Below are 15,996 nucleotides of genomic sequence, written 5' to 3' on the forward strand. Positions count from 1 at the left end.
AAAACAATATTATATTGTAAACTAGACTAATTATATTTCTAACCAGATTTCATCACCATCTGTGTCCCCAGATATAAGATGAACACATGTTCAAATCAAATATAGCTTTTACTGATAATTGTAATGTTGATTTATTCTTAATGACAAAACCACTGGACATGATGGCCAAGTTGTTTATGTACTTGGATGTTTTAGTTCTTAAGATGATTATCCAATCAGAAAGCAGAATGAACCTCAAATCCAGTTGGTTTAAATCCAAAAGGACACTCTCTGACCTGAAGTAGTATATGTAGTTAATATATTGAGAATGAGATAAGCTTGTACTGTATGTGTCTCTATCTGCAGGTTAAGACAATGCCAACCCAGTTCAGTTGTGATTGTAATACATTTTTAAGACAGTAAGAGCACAGACTGTATACAATGTTTTTAATACAAGGAAGAGTCACTGAAATGCATAGACCATAATATATCTGTGATAGAGAGAAAACAAAATCAAATTGGCTCAGGAGATGAACTACAGAAGTATTGATATCATAACAGAAAACGCTGAAACTGTCCATCCCTATTTTTATCCATGGGTATCTTTAAAATGTTAAAATGTTGCATATAACATATTGTGGTACCTTCTTGTATATGAGACTGAAGAGTGCTATCCGGATCTGCATGCCCAGGTGGTGCAGTCCAAAGATGGCTGGCTGAAGGAGCAGAAACCTGGCCACAAACAGCAGGCAGAGCCCCAGGGCCAGGTAGTACCCCTGTGACCTCTCTGGAGCGTGAAATGGGTCAAACGACGCGATGATCCGACCCAACAGCTGCGGCTGCACTGTCTTTGAGGCCTCCTGAGAAAACAACAAGACCAAAGATTTACAGTATTTACAGTACAATTATTGAAAGACTTACAGTATATTCTCGGGCTGCAGTAAACTAAAGACATTGTTGGTGGACTTGAGACATGACCTGCCGATCAATTAGTTGACTAAAAAGGGATGTGGATGTATTTCTGTGTATGTGACCCAAATTGCACTCACAAGAACAACAATTTATACAGACATAAAAATAATAATAATACTATATTCATGTACAAAACCAGTGACATATCTTATATTCTTTTATATTCTTATTCTTTTAATATCTGATATTATTTTGTGCAATGTATTGGAGAACTGACCACCATATTGTGAAATGAGCCGTATTGTAAGTCTTGTTTTGCATATTGTGTATGAAATTGTGAAGATCAACGTCACTTTTATCCCAAGATGAAACTGTCATTACTGTCACTTCATTGTTTAATAACCAAGAGCTGTTGACATGCCCATATTTACTGAGTTGAAGTTATATTAATGTGTTTGTGGATGGATAAGGCCACTAATTTCCAATAATCCAAATCATCAGGAGACAAATGAATTTTAGGTCAAATCTGGGTCCTAGCTGTTACCACACTACTGTCCATTAACAGGCCCATATGATATTTTATGATCTATGTTCTAATGTTGTTTCCTCATCAACGACACACCTAGAGTTGTGTTTTGTTTCATTCACACATGTTTGACACATAAATCCTGCACATTTAGGCTGAGCTCTGAAAAACTCTGTGTTTTGAAACTCCATAAACATTTGGAGTCATTTGGATAATTTCAGCCCCTCTCTACAGAACTTAAGGTTAAGGGGAGCTGTTAACTTGGAGTACCACTTCATCATATCATAAGGTGGAACAGAACATTTAGAGCTGTGCAAACTAATAATAAAGGATTACTCAAACATGTGTGAGTGAATGAAAACATTATAACATGGCTAAAAGCTAAACTTAAAGTGGCCAAGTGAAGGATTTTGTTGTCAGGCCTCACAGCAGCAAAGAAAATGATGGCCACACGCTGGAAGCCACCACATTGTTTATCTATTCATGCTTGGTCCTTAATGTTTTTGGATATAGCCCAGCTAGAACTCTCTATAGCCAGGGTGCATAGGGCCAAGACTGACAGAATTACCCTATGGCATGTTTTCATTAAGCATCTCCAAAAACTTTGTAACAGACGTTTGTCTGGGTGAGGCTTTGGACCGAGGTGGGAGGTTGTCCTTTTTTTTTTTTTTTTTTTTTTTTTTTTTTTTTGTATTTAAAAAAAAAAAACTTGGATTGCAGCAGTTGTGAATATGTGGTATGTAAGCTGTACTTGTGATTATTTCAAGCATTTCAGAACTCATGAATGTACAGTCAATGTGATTAAAGCTGCAGTTCAGTTAAAAAAAAAAAGTTGATCACAAAAAACACATGGCTAAAAGCTCAAATAATAAAATAAAAAAATAAAAAAAGTTCAAATTTGTGAATTTTGGCTACTGTCTCCCCAGGCTTCAAAATTGCTTGATAAATCGTAGCTGTTACCTGATTGTTGCATGCCTGTCAATGCTGTAACGTCATTAATCCATTTGTTTTTTTTACCCAGAATGCAGTTTTGACAGACTCACCCCAAAGTAGAGGAGGATGCCGAAGAAGGCGAAAGGTCCCATGAAACACCGGGCCAGAGCTTTGAGCAGACGGGGCTTTTTGGCTGAGACCACCTCTCGATCCCACTCCCTAAAGAAGAACAATGAGCAGAACACATATTATTTAGGGATGATGAGAGGATAACATGGATTTTTTTGAGTCAACACTGATATCTGATATTTGGCTTGACGCTGTGGCTGATTCTGATATCAGCCAAATACATAACAAGGTCCACAAATTTATCTTAGGTTCGGACAATGCGATGAAGGGCCAATGACGTTTCCCATGGACACTAAAGGTAGTAGTAGTAGTAGAAGTGAGGCTGAGGAGTGTGAAGGAGGCGATGAGAGGATGAGGAGACCAAAGGGGACGATGATAGGATGAGGAGAGTGAAGAGAATGATGAGTGGATGAGGAGATGAAGGAGACGATGAGAGGATGAGGAGAGTGATGAGAGGAAGAGGAGAGTGAAGGAGACGAAGAGAGGAAGAGGAGAGTGAGGGAGACAATGGCCATATTTACGTGATGTTTTTTTTTTACAAATTAATTATTCAAAGTTAAACTCAAAAAATAAATATTCTCCTTCGAATTTACATGGAAATAATAATTCAGAATTGAGGTTTACATGGAAAATACATTAAATCGCCTTTATTTAATTCCGCTCAGCATCTGAGGGTTGGGAAGGGTTCTGATTGGACAGGGAGACGAAAGTCAATCGGAAGAAAACACACACTTCAGCTGCTACAGGCTTTTTTTGTCATTACGCCACGGACCCAAACATGATACAAACTTTTTTTTTTGTCTGTCAGCTGAGGAGGAGAAGGGAACAGTGTCAGAGAAAGGAGGAAGAAGACAACATGAGTCAACGGCTGCTCTACTTCAGCCCACTCCCGCATCCCGCTCGCAAATTCAAAGAGCAGTGGATGAAAGTCCGAAGCCAGGACTGGTGGAGCTGGATCGTCTGGATCGTGTCAAAAGGGCGACCCAACGAGCATGCTCTGAATGACCGGAATTATTTTAAAGAAGAATAAACATTTACATGATCGAGGAATAAATTAAATCGACTTTAAAATTTGAATAAACCACCCACTTAGTTTGGAATTAAGTTTCCTTCCGAATAATCCTTTTTATTAGGAATTAAGTGTTTACATGATCTTTTTAACGCAGAATACATTTTTCTTCAGAATTCACTTATTTTTATTCATAATTAAAGCTCTCCTGTAAATGAGAGAATGAGGAGAGCAAAGGGGACAATGAGAGGATGAGAAGCCGAGAAGCCGAGGAAGTGCTGGGGAGAAGGGGGAACGTGGCACAAAGCGATGGGAGTTTAAAATAGGGCCAGCTGGAGGAGCACTTGGAGTGAGGTGATGAAGGCTGAGGAGCAGCTAGGTCTGGAGAAACAGTGACGTACTTAGGTCTTCCAGGCTGAATTTACGCTAACCCCATTTTTCACTTCTATTTCCATTGTTCCTCATGAGTCTGTTCAAAACGATTCATCTGACACACCGAGGAGAACACAGTGGGAATGAGACATGGGCACACTGAGACTGGGGCAGCACAAAAAACTAAACAAAACAAAAAAATCCTATCAAATGCTGGTTGATACTAATACTGGAACTGATATATCTCTCATCCCTAATATAATAAACACAAGTGCTATAAGATCTCCATGGAGATAGATAAGGAAGATTACTATTTTGAATTCATTATTTTTGCAGTGTAATGTGACAGTAGCCAAACAGAAGCCCTGAATTGCCTGTTATGTAACTTGGCTTTTCTTTACGATCTTGATGTAGTTTGTGATTAAACCGAGTGTTCTGTTGATTCCTCCCCTGTAGTGACTCATGTCTGCAGCTGTCCATTCACTTCACGCTGAATGAGACCTGCTCCTTTGTCCTCATGACGGATCTCTGTGTTTTTCAGCCAAAGAAAAAGAATTTAAAGTTCAGTTTCCCAGAATTCCTTGCGACGGTGTTAGACAAACAGCTCGTGCACCATTCAAAGCGGTGGTCCAGTGTAAAGGTCAGAATGTAACTACAGTAAAGAGTTGGCACCAAAGTTATAGAGAGATACAGGGGCTAAACCAGGACGAAATGGAAGATAAACCAGGATAGATATGAGTTGGATTGTCACGATGCTACAATTTCAAACATGACTTCAGTACGAAGGAATAGACACTTTCTTTGGACAATAGAAAGTCATTTTAAACATTAAATCATAGTACTTAGACAGGAGTTATGTATCTACTTTTTGATCTATAAATGAACAATAGTATTTTTAGATCAATTGATGTGGAATTGCGGGGAACGTTTAAAAATTCCTTCATAAAGATGTTTATAAATGGATATCAGTCTAGTTCCCATACACTCCGTCGCATTGCCAGCCACATCAAACATGATCATCATCATCATTATCATCATCATCATCTTTTTTCCGGACTCATGGTCCATTATTAAAACAAACAAGGACAGTGACATTACAAAACAATAAACATTTATGTTTTTAAAAGACAGTCATACCAGTGTCTCCACATATTGGACTGATACCTTATTGCACTGAATCTCATATTTGTGAGTGACATTATTATTTCATTGTCCAATTTGTTCAGTCTGCAGATAAAACTGTACATTAAAATTCTAAGTACAGCTTGCAAAGTGTTCACTCATGCACTAACAAACATCTCAGTCACACTCCTCAAAAGCTCCACAAAGTGTCATTGTAGACCACCTGCAGTCTTTGCCAGCTGGCTTTTTTATAATTAGTCCAGAGGTGAGCTGTGTACAACGGTGTACAATATGATTTAAATAATAACAACTTTACATCCTTTGTACAAGAACCAAACTTAAGCATAAGAGTATTTGCCTGAGCATAGAGCATCCTACACTGTCTGTACATATCATCATCATCTGTTATGTTCGCAGTGATGATATGATATACTGAGATATTTAATTTTTGTTGTAACAGTCAATATAATATTCGACAGGCAAAAGTCAGGAAATCTCAATTGCTTATCTTCTTTGGTTCTACAGATCATGACCATACTCTTGGTTGCATTATACTTTATATTGTGCTCCACACTGCAAGTTGAACAGATGTTGAGTAGCTCCTGGAGACCAGCGGTGCTTGAACTGTAAACAACCAAGTCATCTGCATACATTAAATGATTCACAACAAGATTTCCTTTGGTCATGAGCTTTGGGTAATGACCGAAAGGACAAGATCGAGGACACAACCGGCCGAAATGAGTTTCCTTCACAGGGTGGCTGGGCGCCCCCTTAGAGATAGGGTGAGGAGCTCAGTCACAGGAGGAGCTCGGAGTAGAGCTGCTGCTCCTTCACGTTGAGAGGAGCCAGCTGAGGCGGCTAGGACGTCTGTTTCGGATGCCTCCTGGCCCCGTTCCTCGGGAGGTGTTCTGGGCATGTCCCACCGGGAGGAGGCCCCAGGGAAGACCCAGGACACGCTGGAGGGATTATGTTTCTCGGCTGGCCTGGGAACGCCTTGGGGTCCCCCTGCAAGAGCTGGAGGAAGTGTGCATGGAAAGGGAAGTCTGGGAGGCCCTGCTTAGACTGCTGCCTCTGCGACCCGGCCCCAGATATGCAGAAGAAAATGGATGGATGGACAACAAGATTTGCAGCCACACAACCAGTGTTCTAAGTACAAATTAAATAAAACAGGACAGAATCCCCCCCTGTCTGACCACATTGCTGACCCTAAATTGGGCAGACACAGTTTCCCCATTTAATATGCATTATCTGCTGTGCATATCAGTACATCAAAATACGCACATGTATATGGGTACACCCTTCTCAATCAGCTTCATAAATAGTTTCTGGTTATTCACCCTATCAAATGCTTTGGATGCATCTAAACAACACATAAAAATTGATGGATTCTGCCTCTTGTATTTATCAATAATCTCTTTTAGAGTATACCCACACATATCTGTGCCCAGCAGAGCCTTAAACCTGAACTGGTTGTCTGTAGATTTAATAAATTGTGAGATCCTGTCCTGCAGGATTATTTCAATAATTTTTGACACTATGCTGGTCAAAGCTATAGGTCTGTAATTGTCAGAAGTGCCAACTTTCCCCATTTTTCCCCCAATTTTTTAAACACAGTTAACACAAGTAAAAATTCCTTGTTCATGGATTTTTCAGGTAAAAATCTATGAACAAGGAAATCTGTGAGACAGATGGAAAGCAGTGGTGCCTAACCTCACACTTGCAAACTTTAGATGCTCTGCTCAAACACCATCCTGCCCACTAGCCTTATTATTAGATAGTTGGGTGATAGCTTTAAGGACTTCATGTTATAGAATTACATTTGCATAGTCAACGTCATTCAAAATTTTTCACATTTGTTTTTTTTCAGTGACGCATGTGAAATGAAGGAGCTCATTAGACATCTATGATGTACAAATAAAATTGAATTTATGTCACCTCACATGAACAGAGATTTTCTCATTGATGCCCATCTGAACTCTGGGAGATTCACCAGTGACCAGACTCACATCTTTGTAATGAATTGAAGAAGTGTGTATTCTGAGTACCAGGAAACATATCGTGGCTTTAATATATCTATAAATGATTATATATGATAACATTCATTTAGAATCGTGTTTACACAGATTATACTTTCTAAAGGTTATTGTATTAGGGGTATAAAGTTGTCTTTAGTCATGCATTGTCATAATTTACTACAGCAATATATTGCATTGTTTTTTTTTATGACAGACTTAACAAGGACAATAAAATATTACGTGACTTCGTTTTACAGGAAAAACAGGACCAATTGGGATTAAACAAGGTGTAAACCAATGTCAAATAAAAACTCCTGGTACATAATGGTGCTTAGACAGAATAAATGTTGTCAGATTTAAAAGCAAATCAAAAACAAACTATTGATATTTAGATTCATATCATGAATTTAAGTCATATAAACTTTTTCAAATAACTAAACTCTATTTCTGTGGGCTAAAACAATATAAAATCAGGGCTCAGTCAGGTCTAAATCTCCAGTCTGAAATTGGTGCTCAATAAGAACTAAACCAGGACTAAATCAGGAGTAAACTAGAACTAAATACAGACTAAATCCATAGAAAGAATCCCTGTTCCCTGATACTGTTCACTGAGAACGAGAACTTAAATCATACTCAAACCAGAACTAAACCAGGTCTAAACCAGCTCTAAACCAAGTCCAAACCTCCAGCCTCGACTTGATCCACAACAAGGACTTAACCAGGACTAAATTAGCTCTAAACCAGGTGTTAATAATGACTAAACCAGCATTAAATTAGGTCTAAACCAGAACTTAAATCATATCCAAACCAGAACTAAACCAGGTCTAAACCAGAACTTAATTAGCTCTGAACCAAAACTAAACCGGGTCTGAAGTGATCCTAGAATCCCCGTGCCCTGATATTGTTTCACTGTCCTCTGGCATGTTTGTTTGGACACACAGAAAAAATGATGGCCCATATTTTAGAGCGGAGAGACAGTAAACAGCTCAAAAGGCCACGTATGGAGTATAAATATTAAACATGAGAATCACATTAGTTAAGAGATTACCTGTTTTAAGACAAAGTTTTAGGGATCAGGTGACAGCTCTAGGTTCCATAGACCTATTATGTATTTGTACATCGTGTATTTCAGATTCTAGAATGTGATGTTATTCTCCCAGATGGGGGCAAGAAACAGATTTCCCTATTGATTACACTGCTTTCCCATGAAATATTCAAAAGGTAACTCTCACATAGGCTGTCATTACATTTAGTGGTATATAACTGTATAAAATGTAATGTTCTTCAACGTGTGAATGCTGAACTTAATAAATTCTATTGCTAGACTGACTGTATTACAATAAATATCTGCATTTTAACAGTATTCATTTAACTGCCCCCATCTGTAGTAAATAATATCAGTGTGTAGTCATGTTATTTGAAACCCAGCAATACAGTACAAGTATACTATTTTCCAAGTACCTCTCCAGTCTCTCAGACAGGTTGTCTGCATGGTCGAAGGATGGAGCTTTGTACACATCTGTGAGCTCGAGTTTCTTTGTGAAGCCTTTTCTCAGCAGTGGAGATGTCCACCTGAAACACACAAGAACAACAAGTACTTTTATCCATCCATCCATCCATTTTCGTCCGCTTATCCGGGTCCGGGTTGCGGGGGCAGCAGCCTAAGCAGGGACTCCCAGACTTCCTTCACCCCAGACACATCCTCCAGCTCCTCCGGGGGGACCCCGAGGCGTTTCCAGGCCAGCCGAGTGACATAGTCCCTCCAGCATGTCCTGGGTCTTCCCCGGGGCCTCCTCCCAGTGGGACATGCCCAGAACACCTCCCGAGGGAGGCGCCCAGGAGGCATCCGGAACAGATGCCCGAGCCACCTCAACTGGCTCCTCTCGACGTGGAGGAGCAGCGGCTCTACTCCGAGCTCCTCCCGTGTGACTGAGCTTCTCACCCTATCTCTAAGGGAGCACCCAGCCACCCTGCGGAGGAAACCCATTTCAAGCGCTTGTATCCGCGATCTCGTCCTTTCGGTCATTACCCAGAGCTCATGACCATAGATGAGAGTAGGAACGAAGACTGACCGGTAAATCTCTTCACCACAACGGTCCGATACAGCGACCGCATCACTGCCGAAGCTGCACCGATCCGCCTGTCAATCTCCCCGTTCCGTCCTTCCCTCACTCGTGAACAAGACCCCGAGATACTTGAACTCCTCCACTTGAGGCAAAGACTCCCCACCCACCCGGAGAGGGCAAGCCACCTTTTTCCGGTCGAGAACCATGGCCTCAGACTTAGAAGAGCTGATCTTCATCCCAGGAGCTTCACACTCGGCTGCAAACCGCCCCAGTGCACATTGCAGGTCCTGGTTCGATGAAGCCAACAGAACAACATCATCCGCAAACAGCAGAGATGAGATCCTGTGGTCCCCAAACCGGACCCCCTCCGGCCCCTGACTGCGCCTAGAAATTCTGTCCATAAACACAATGAACAGAACCGGTGACAAAGGGCAGCCCTGGCGGAGTCCAACATGCACCGGGAACAGGTCTGACTTACTGCCGGCAATGCGAACACAGCTCCTGCTCCGGTCATACAGGGACCGGACAGCCCTTAGCAAAGGGCCCCGAACCCCATACTCCCAGAGCACCCCCCACAGGACACCACGAGGGACACGGTCGAATGCCTTCTCCAAGTCCACAAAGCACATGTGGACTGGTTGGGCAAACTCCCATGAACCCTCGAGCACCCGATGGAGAGTGTAGAGCTGGTCCAGTGTTCCACGGCCAGGACGAAAACCACACTGCTCTTCCTGGATCTGAGGTTCGACTATCGGCCGGACAAGTACTTTTAAAGTTCCTATATTACACAAAATTGAATCTTGTGAGCTTTAGGCCATGTTATAATGTTGTTACCTCCTCAAAAAAAACAAAACAAAAAAAAAAAAAAACAAACTCAAAAACATACCAAGATTTGTGTATAGTTTCATTCACACATGTTTGAGTAACACTTTATTATCAGTCTGTCTACCTTTTAATCTGTCTACCTAAATCTACACCTAAATCTACCTTTTGTTCAGTAGCGATTGGCAATTCCAAGGCTGAAGTTATCCAAAATGTTCTATACATACAAGGTGCATGGAGTTACAAATCACAGTGAAGTACTTCCTGTATTACAACAAGACCACATCACAAACTAAGAGTGAACACAGCCACAATTTTCAGGATTTGTGTGTTAAACATGTATGACTGAAACAAAAAACAACTCTGAATGTTTTTGATGACGAAACATTACAACATAGATCATAAAAAAGCATAATATAGACCCTTAAATACATATGTTTAAACAATCACCAGGCACAAACATACCGTCATACACAGAATACACAGTAGGTATTTATGCGGTAGTTAAGGTGACATCATCATAATTTGTTTGGGTCCATAGATGTTTCATCGACAAGCTGAAACTTAACCAGAAAAGTCACATAGTGCAGCTTTAATGCATTAATTCATTAGGAGGTTCAGACAAGGTTATGACACAATGGAGATGTTACTGCTTTGTTAACTTATCAATATAATCTGTATTGCTGCTTATAAAATTCCTTGAAATACATGCATTCTTTCTGAGTGGGTTTGCCTCTCCACAGATCTGACCTGTAACTTGGCCTGGTTGTGCCATGTCATGCTTTTCTACATAAGATAGATGGGTGTAGTGCCATATTGTCGAATATTTTAGGCTAAATAATGAAGACAAGCAGGTGACAAATTGTTGAACAGAAAAGTTATATAGCGCACCTTTAAAGATAAATCAAATCATAAGTTGATTGTTTTAGCATTTCTATTTTTAGGCCTTGATTTATATGTTAATAAATAAATGGATGATAAAAAAAAAACATTTAGATAATTTATGATAATTTAATTTTAAAACCACATTTTATTATCTAACCACTGAGTATTGAGTCTATTTCATAGTATCAAAATGAATAGAAACTGAGAATTTATAGTCTAACTGTATTTTAGTTAACAGTACGATTCCAACTTTTCTGACAGGAACAATGAGGTTCAGAAGAATGCACCTTTTAGACAGACGAAGCTGATTAGGTTTTGTTTCTGTTTGGAACACAGTGTCTGCACTTTGTTTTATGGGTTGTTTTACAGTGTTATTCACAGAATTACATTATGGTAGGATTAGACAGAATTACGTTTAGCGGCAGTGACATGTGACCTCTATCAAGACACTAACAAGGGACTGGAGAGGCAACAGCTGAAGTATATATAGCCAGCATTTAAGTTGGTAAGTATATATATAGCCAGCATTTTAAGTTGGTTGGTACGCCATCCGCTTTTCTCCAATAAGACGCAATTGTTTTGTCTGGTATGTTCCACAGTATGGCATTAAACTTATCTGTCTTCATGGAGGCAAGCAGGTCAGATCTGGAGAGGTGAACCAGCTCACATAAAGAATGTTTGTTGTCCATTTTTGAGAAATAAAACAGCTGTAAGAGAGTTAAATTTTAACATGAGGTCTCGTGTTCTATTCGTAAGTTTATTGCAATAATTGGAACACCATTTCAGGTAATACCATAACATCTCTATGGTGGTGGTCCATTAAAAACAAATGTTGCATGGAATAGCTACAACTCAGGATTTAATTGGCCTATATTAAAGTAATTTCTGCTCTATGTTATAATGTTGTTATCTCCTCAAAAACATAAAGTGTTTTGTTTCATGCACATCTTTAACACACAAATCCTGCATATTTATGTATATTTATATATATGATGTCACGTGGTAATATAGGAAGTGCTCCACTGTGTTTTTAAACTCCATACACCCTCACTAGAATAATTTGGATAATTTCAGAAGTGGAATTGCCAATCTCTATTGAAAAAAAAGGAAAAGGTAGCTGTTATCTTGAAAATTACAGCTTCATAACAGCGCAAGTTAGAACAGAGCATTTTGAGCTTTGGAGATGTAGATGGAATAATGCAGGATTACTCAAACATGTATGAATGACAAAAAAACAAAAACAAAACTCAACTCCAAGTATAATTTTAATGTGGTAACAGCATTCTAACATGGTTTAAATCTCACACGAGTCAATTTTGCATAATATAGGACCTTTATTATATTAGTTTTTTAGGTTTTGATTACTATATTATGCATTCATTAACTGTACCCAATTATGTAGTTTGTTCAATTTGCACAATCAATATCACCCAGTTCAGTTAGAACATAATCTTATTCTAAGGGCAACTTGTTCACCCCAATACACAACCTTTCTGCTTGTGTATATAAAAGATTTCATTATGTTTGAATAGCCAATATAAAACTGTTAAAATCACTTAGATCTTGTCAAGGGCAAAGTATAGTGTAGTAGTAAAAACAAATAAAATAATTTCATCTACTCTACTCGTGCACAAACTTGAGTGAGAGCATTGAATCTGATAAGGGTTGAACATTTTTGGTATGAATGACATCTGTAAGTCACGTTTAATAATTTTCTTGGTCACATGAAAACTATTCCAGACTCAGCAAAGGTTCATTATCTCAGAACAGGACACGAAGTTAAACAGAAAAGTCAACAGCTGCAAAAACGTAACAAACAACAAAGATCTATGCTCAAACAGATAGTGTAATAGAATGACAGTCACGATTTGAAGAACTCTACCTTTTGCATGGTGTGACCTTTGTTGCCACATGTTAAACTGGCAACATCTAATATACAAGTTCAAGCTTCCAAAGTATTTACAAAAATGTTTAATTACTGTGACACTGTGAAGGATCCATATTGAAAACAGCTGTTAATTAAAATGACAAAAGTTAAACAATACTAATAAATATTGTGCTGTTACTAATTCGATTTTTAAATAGGCTAATAACTATATTTAAATGGGCAATATTGCTTAACTCAATAACGACACAAGTGACAGAAACTTTACGCACGTTTACGCATGGCATCAAACGGTATGAAACAGGGTTCTGTACAAAGCACGTGGTTGAAATTAACAAAATAACTTATGTTCTTGCAATGTGTTTTGCGATTAAAAATATATGTCGTAAGTTATTTAAAAACGATCGATTTAAACTTTTTAAACTCCATGTTCATCCACGCGTTATGGTCTCTCTGAAGTTTCCAAAACGTTCTTCCAACTGTCTGTTGTTAAAATAAAAATTCTAAACGCTGTAAATAACTTCTTGAGTCGCTTCTGAGAGACTTACCAAAAGAAGTATTTGGACAAGAAGTTGGCATCTTCCACGGGCGATTTCTGCATCCTCACGCGCACCTGACCACCTCTTACATTGGTCTCCTTTTATGGGCTTTTAAAATCCTTCAGTTCCGGCTGCACCGTTCACTTTGTCCAAATAAAATGCACTTTAAAAAGATCCTTGTTGCCACATAAAATACCGTTCAAACACGCTGATAATTTCAAAGTAATCCCAAAAGTTGGTGTTTTAGTTGTCGGTTGCTTCTGCTGTGTTTTCGCTTGTGTTGTTGCCAGTCACTTGTCCAAAACTTGTCGCATTCAGTGGCACAAACAGGACTGTCCCATCTTTTATGAGCCCGCTGTGAACGCGCACGTCATCCCCAAACATCCAAACACAAGAGAGAAAAGGAGAGACATGTGTGCGCGCAATCTGACGCACGGGCATAAACTGCACTATGAGTAGACGCCGATCCCAAACCGAGATACGGGAAACGCCAAAGCAATTAATGAATAAGTACAAAGTCACGTGATTCATATGCAAATTGAGTTTTACAAATTAGACGCGTGCGTTAAAACACTGGGAGTGCGTCAAATGTTTAATAAACAAACAACTAGAGATTAAATAGATACAAACTGAAATAGGTTTATCTGTAATCTTATCCAAATCTCCAATTTCAACACGAGTTTTTTTTTTTTTTTTTTTTGGGCGGGGGGTCTAACTATGCGTTTAGGGAAGCAAACAAGATCAACTAACTTTAATAGTAGTAGTAGTAGAAGTAGTAGTAGCAGTAGTAGTAGTAGTGGTTGTCAAGTGCCACCATCACACCCAGTCTTACTCCTCTGGCTCTTCTCTCTGTCTGTCTCATAAAACGTCAGATACAGCACCTCTGACTAAACCAGTGGAAGCGAGACGTTTACAAATTAAACTTTTTATCTCCTTTTAGTTTCTGGAGAGCTTGGAGTGAAGGGAGGATCAAAACTGAACCACAATGCATTCCTCTTGGGAACACAGATAAGAAGTCAGTTCCCGCAGATGATTAATAGATACTGACAGGTTTTTATAGTAAGAGGATCAATAGCTTCAATATATTTTAGTCATGTATAAATAATTAAATGCAACTGTCTAACTTTTTGGTAGCAGCACCTTAACTGCACTGCATGAAAACAGAAAGTTCAGGTGATAAGGTGATGAGTCATTTCTGAAGGCCACATTTGAGTCAGGTTTGTGAAATAAAACAGCCACATATGAAGTTTTATTTAATCTAATCTGACAATAAAATTACACAGGGGGGCTTTAATTAAGTCTTGATACAATAATTTGTGTCTATAGGCCTACCTAGACTCACTGTCAGAAAGTGATTGGACTGGATTATGCATTATTGAAGTTCTTTGCTGCTAACATAAAAAGGGAATTTGCTGGGGAAAAGAAAAAAAAAAAAACAACTTTGAACAAGCAAAGTCCTATTCAGCCAAATGTAAGAACAGAATATAAGAATATAGTGTTGTTGGTATAGACTTTTCCAACTGAATATATTTTGTTTTCTGCCGTTTTGGTATAATTCTCACGAAAGCACCTGCATTGAAGAAACAAGGAAAAGAATGGGATCCGAATGAAGGAGCGCTCTCTGCTGGTTATGGCACGTCTCTGCACCTCTCTCTGCAGCTTCCACCTTCACTGCAACTAAGGAGAGAAAAAGATCAATACTACATAATATAATACTATATTATAAATGTGCATTATTTGGACTTCGATTTAATAAAAAACATAGCTAAAAGGGCATAAAACGTGACAAAAAACTGTGTGGAAGAAGTGCCAACAAAAAAGGATAGGACTATTTCGTAGGGTGACTTGATTTTCAAAGTTCTAAACTGGGACACACCCGGGTTTGGATGGTAAATCGTGAAGAGAGCGTGTAAAATTGTGCATTCTCTTGTCAGTCATAAGTTGAGGAACTTTTGTCACCGCATTTATGGTCGTTAGCAAACACGGTTTTCTATTTTGTGGCTAAACAAATGACAATTTATGCTCCTCTTTACTGTTGGCAGGGATCAGATTAGTCAAAAATTGTGATGGTCCTGTTTTAGTCCTGTTTTAGACCTGATGTAGTCCTGGTTTCATCTTAGTTTAGTCCTGGTTTAGACTTGGTGTAGATCAAATTGGTCAAAAATAGGGACAACTGTGACATTTCTTGTATTATAAACCTAGGATAACTCATTGGTTTTGTATAAATCTGCTGGGACAGGGGACACATTGCTCAAAACTGGGACTGGGTGAATAGGAACGTCTGTTTACCCTACCATTTGGACTAGTAGGACTATAGCACATTTAATTGCATTTCTATTTTTTTTTTTTTTTGTTATACATTGATACTTACAGCGCCACATATCGTTGTTGATTGTTGAATTGAATCGTCTTTACATTATTTTTGATAGTGACTTATCCTTCCAGCAAAACAGGCGCGTCTTACGTTTTTTACGCGCTAAACTAGAAGCCTCCAGCTAGCCCTTGACCCAAAGCTGTTAGTGACGGTCAAAAAAGAAAAGCTTTTGTATTATGCATCTTAGACTTAGACAAACTTCATTGATCCGCAAGGGAACTTATATGGACACAGTAGCTCACTTATCACAATATAATATAATAACGAGTAAAAGTGAAAAAATATAAATGGTAATAACACATTCTAAATAAGTAGCAAAAACCATAGCAAGAGGTGTCAAATAAGGCATGATCTAAATGTATATGCATAAGTCAAAATAAAATAGAAAAATAAGTAATAAATAAAATATAAAATTTCAATAAAATATA

General features: G+C 38.7%; 1 protein-coding gene across 1 annotated transcript in view; it reads right to left on the minus strand.

Annotated features, from left to right (window-relative positions):
• cftr (CF transmembrane conductance regulator) overlaps window positions 1-13,496 on the minus strand; it is a 57,827-nt gene extending 44,331 nt beyond the window's left edge. The window contains exons 1-4 of the mRNA XM_055155960.1: window positions 13,204-13,496; window positions 8,459-8,569; window positions 2,461-2,569; window positions 624-839 (exon numbers count right to left, since the gene is read on the minus strand). Coding sequence (XP_055011935.1) covers window positions 624-839; window positions 2,461-2,569; window positions 8,459-8,569; window positions 13,204-13,256 — 489 coding nt within the window. The 5' untranslated portion in view covers window positions 13,257-13,496. The remainder of the gene's footprint in view (window positions 1-623; window positions 840-2,460; window positions 2,570-8,458; window positions 8,570-13,203) is intronic.
• Window positions 13,497-15,996: the final 2,500 nt, after the last annotated feature.

Source organism: Boleophthalmus pectinirostris, unplaced genomic scaffold, assembly GCF_026225935.1.
Source record: "Boleophthalmus pectinirostris isolate CB_2022bp ecotype Guang Dong unplaced genomic scaffold, ASM2622593v1 HiC_scaffold_2, whole genome shotgun sequence".
NCBI classification, from domain to species: Eukaryota; Metazoa; Chordata; class Actinopteri; order Gobiiformes; family Gobiidae; genus Boleophthalmus; species Boleophthalmus pectinirostris.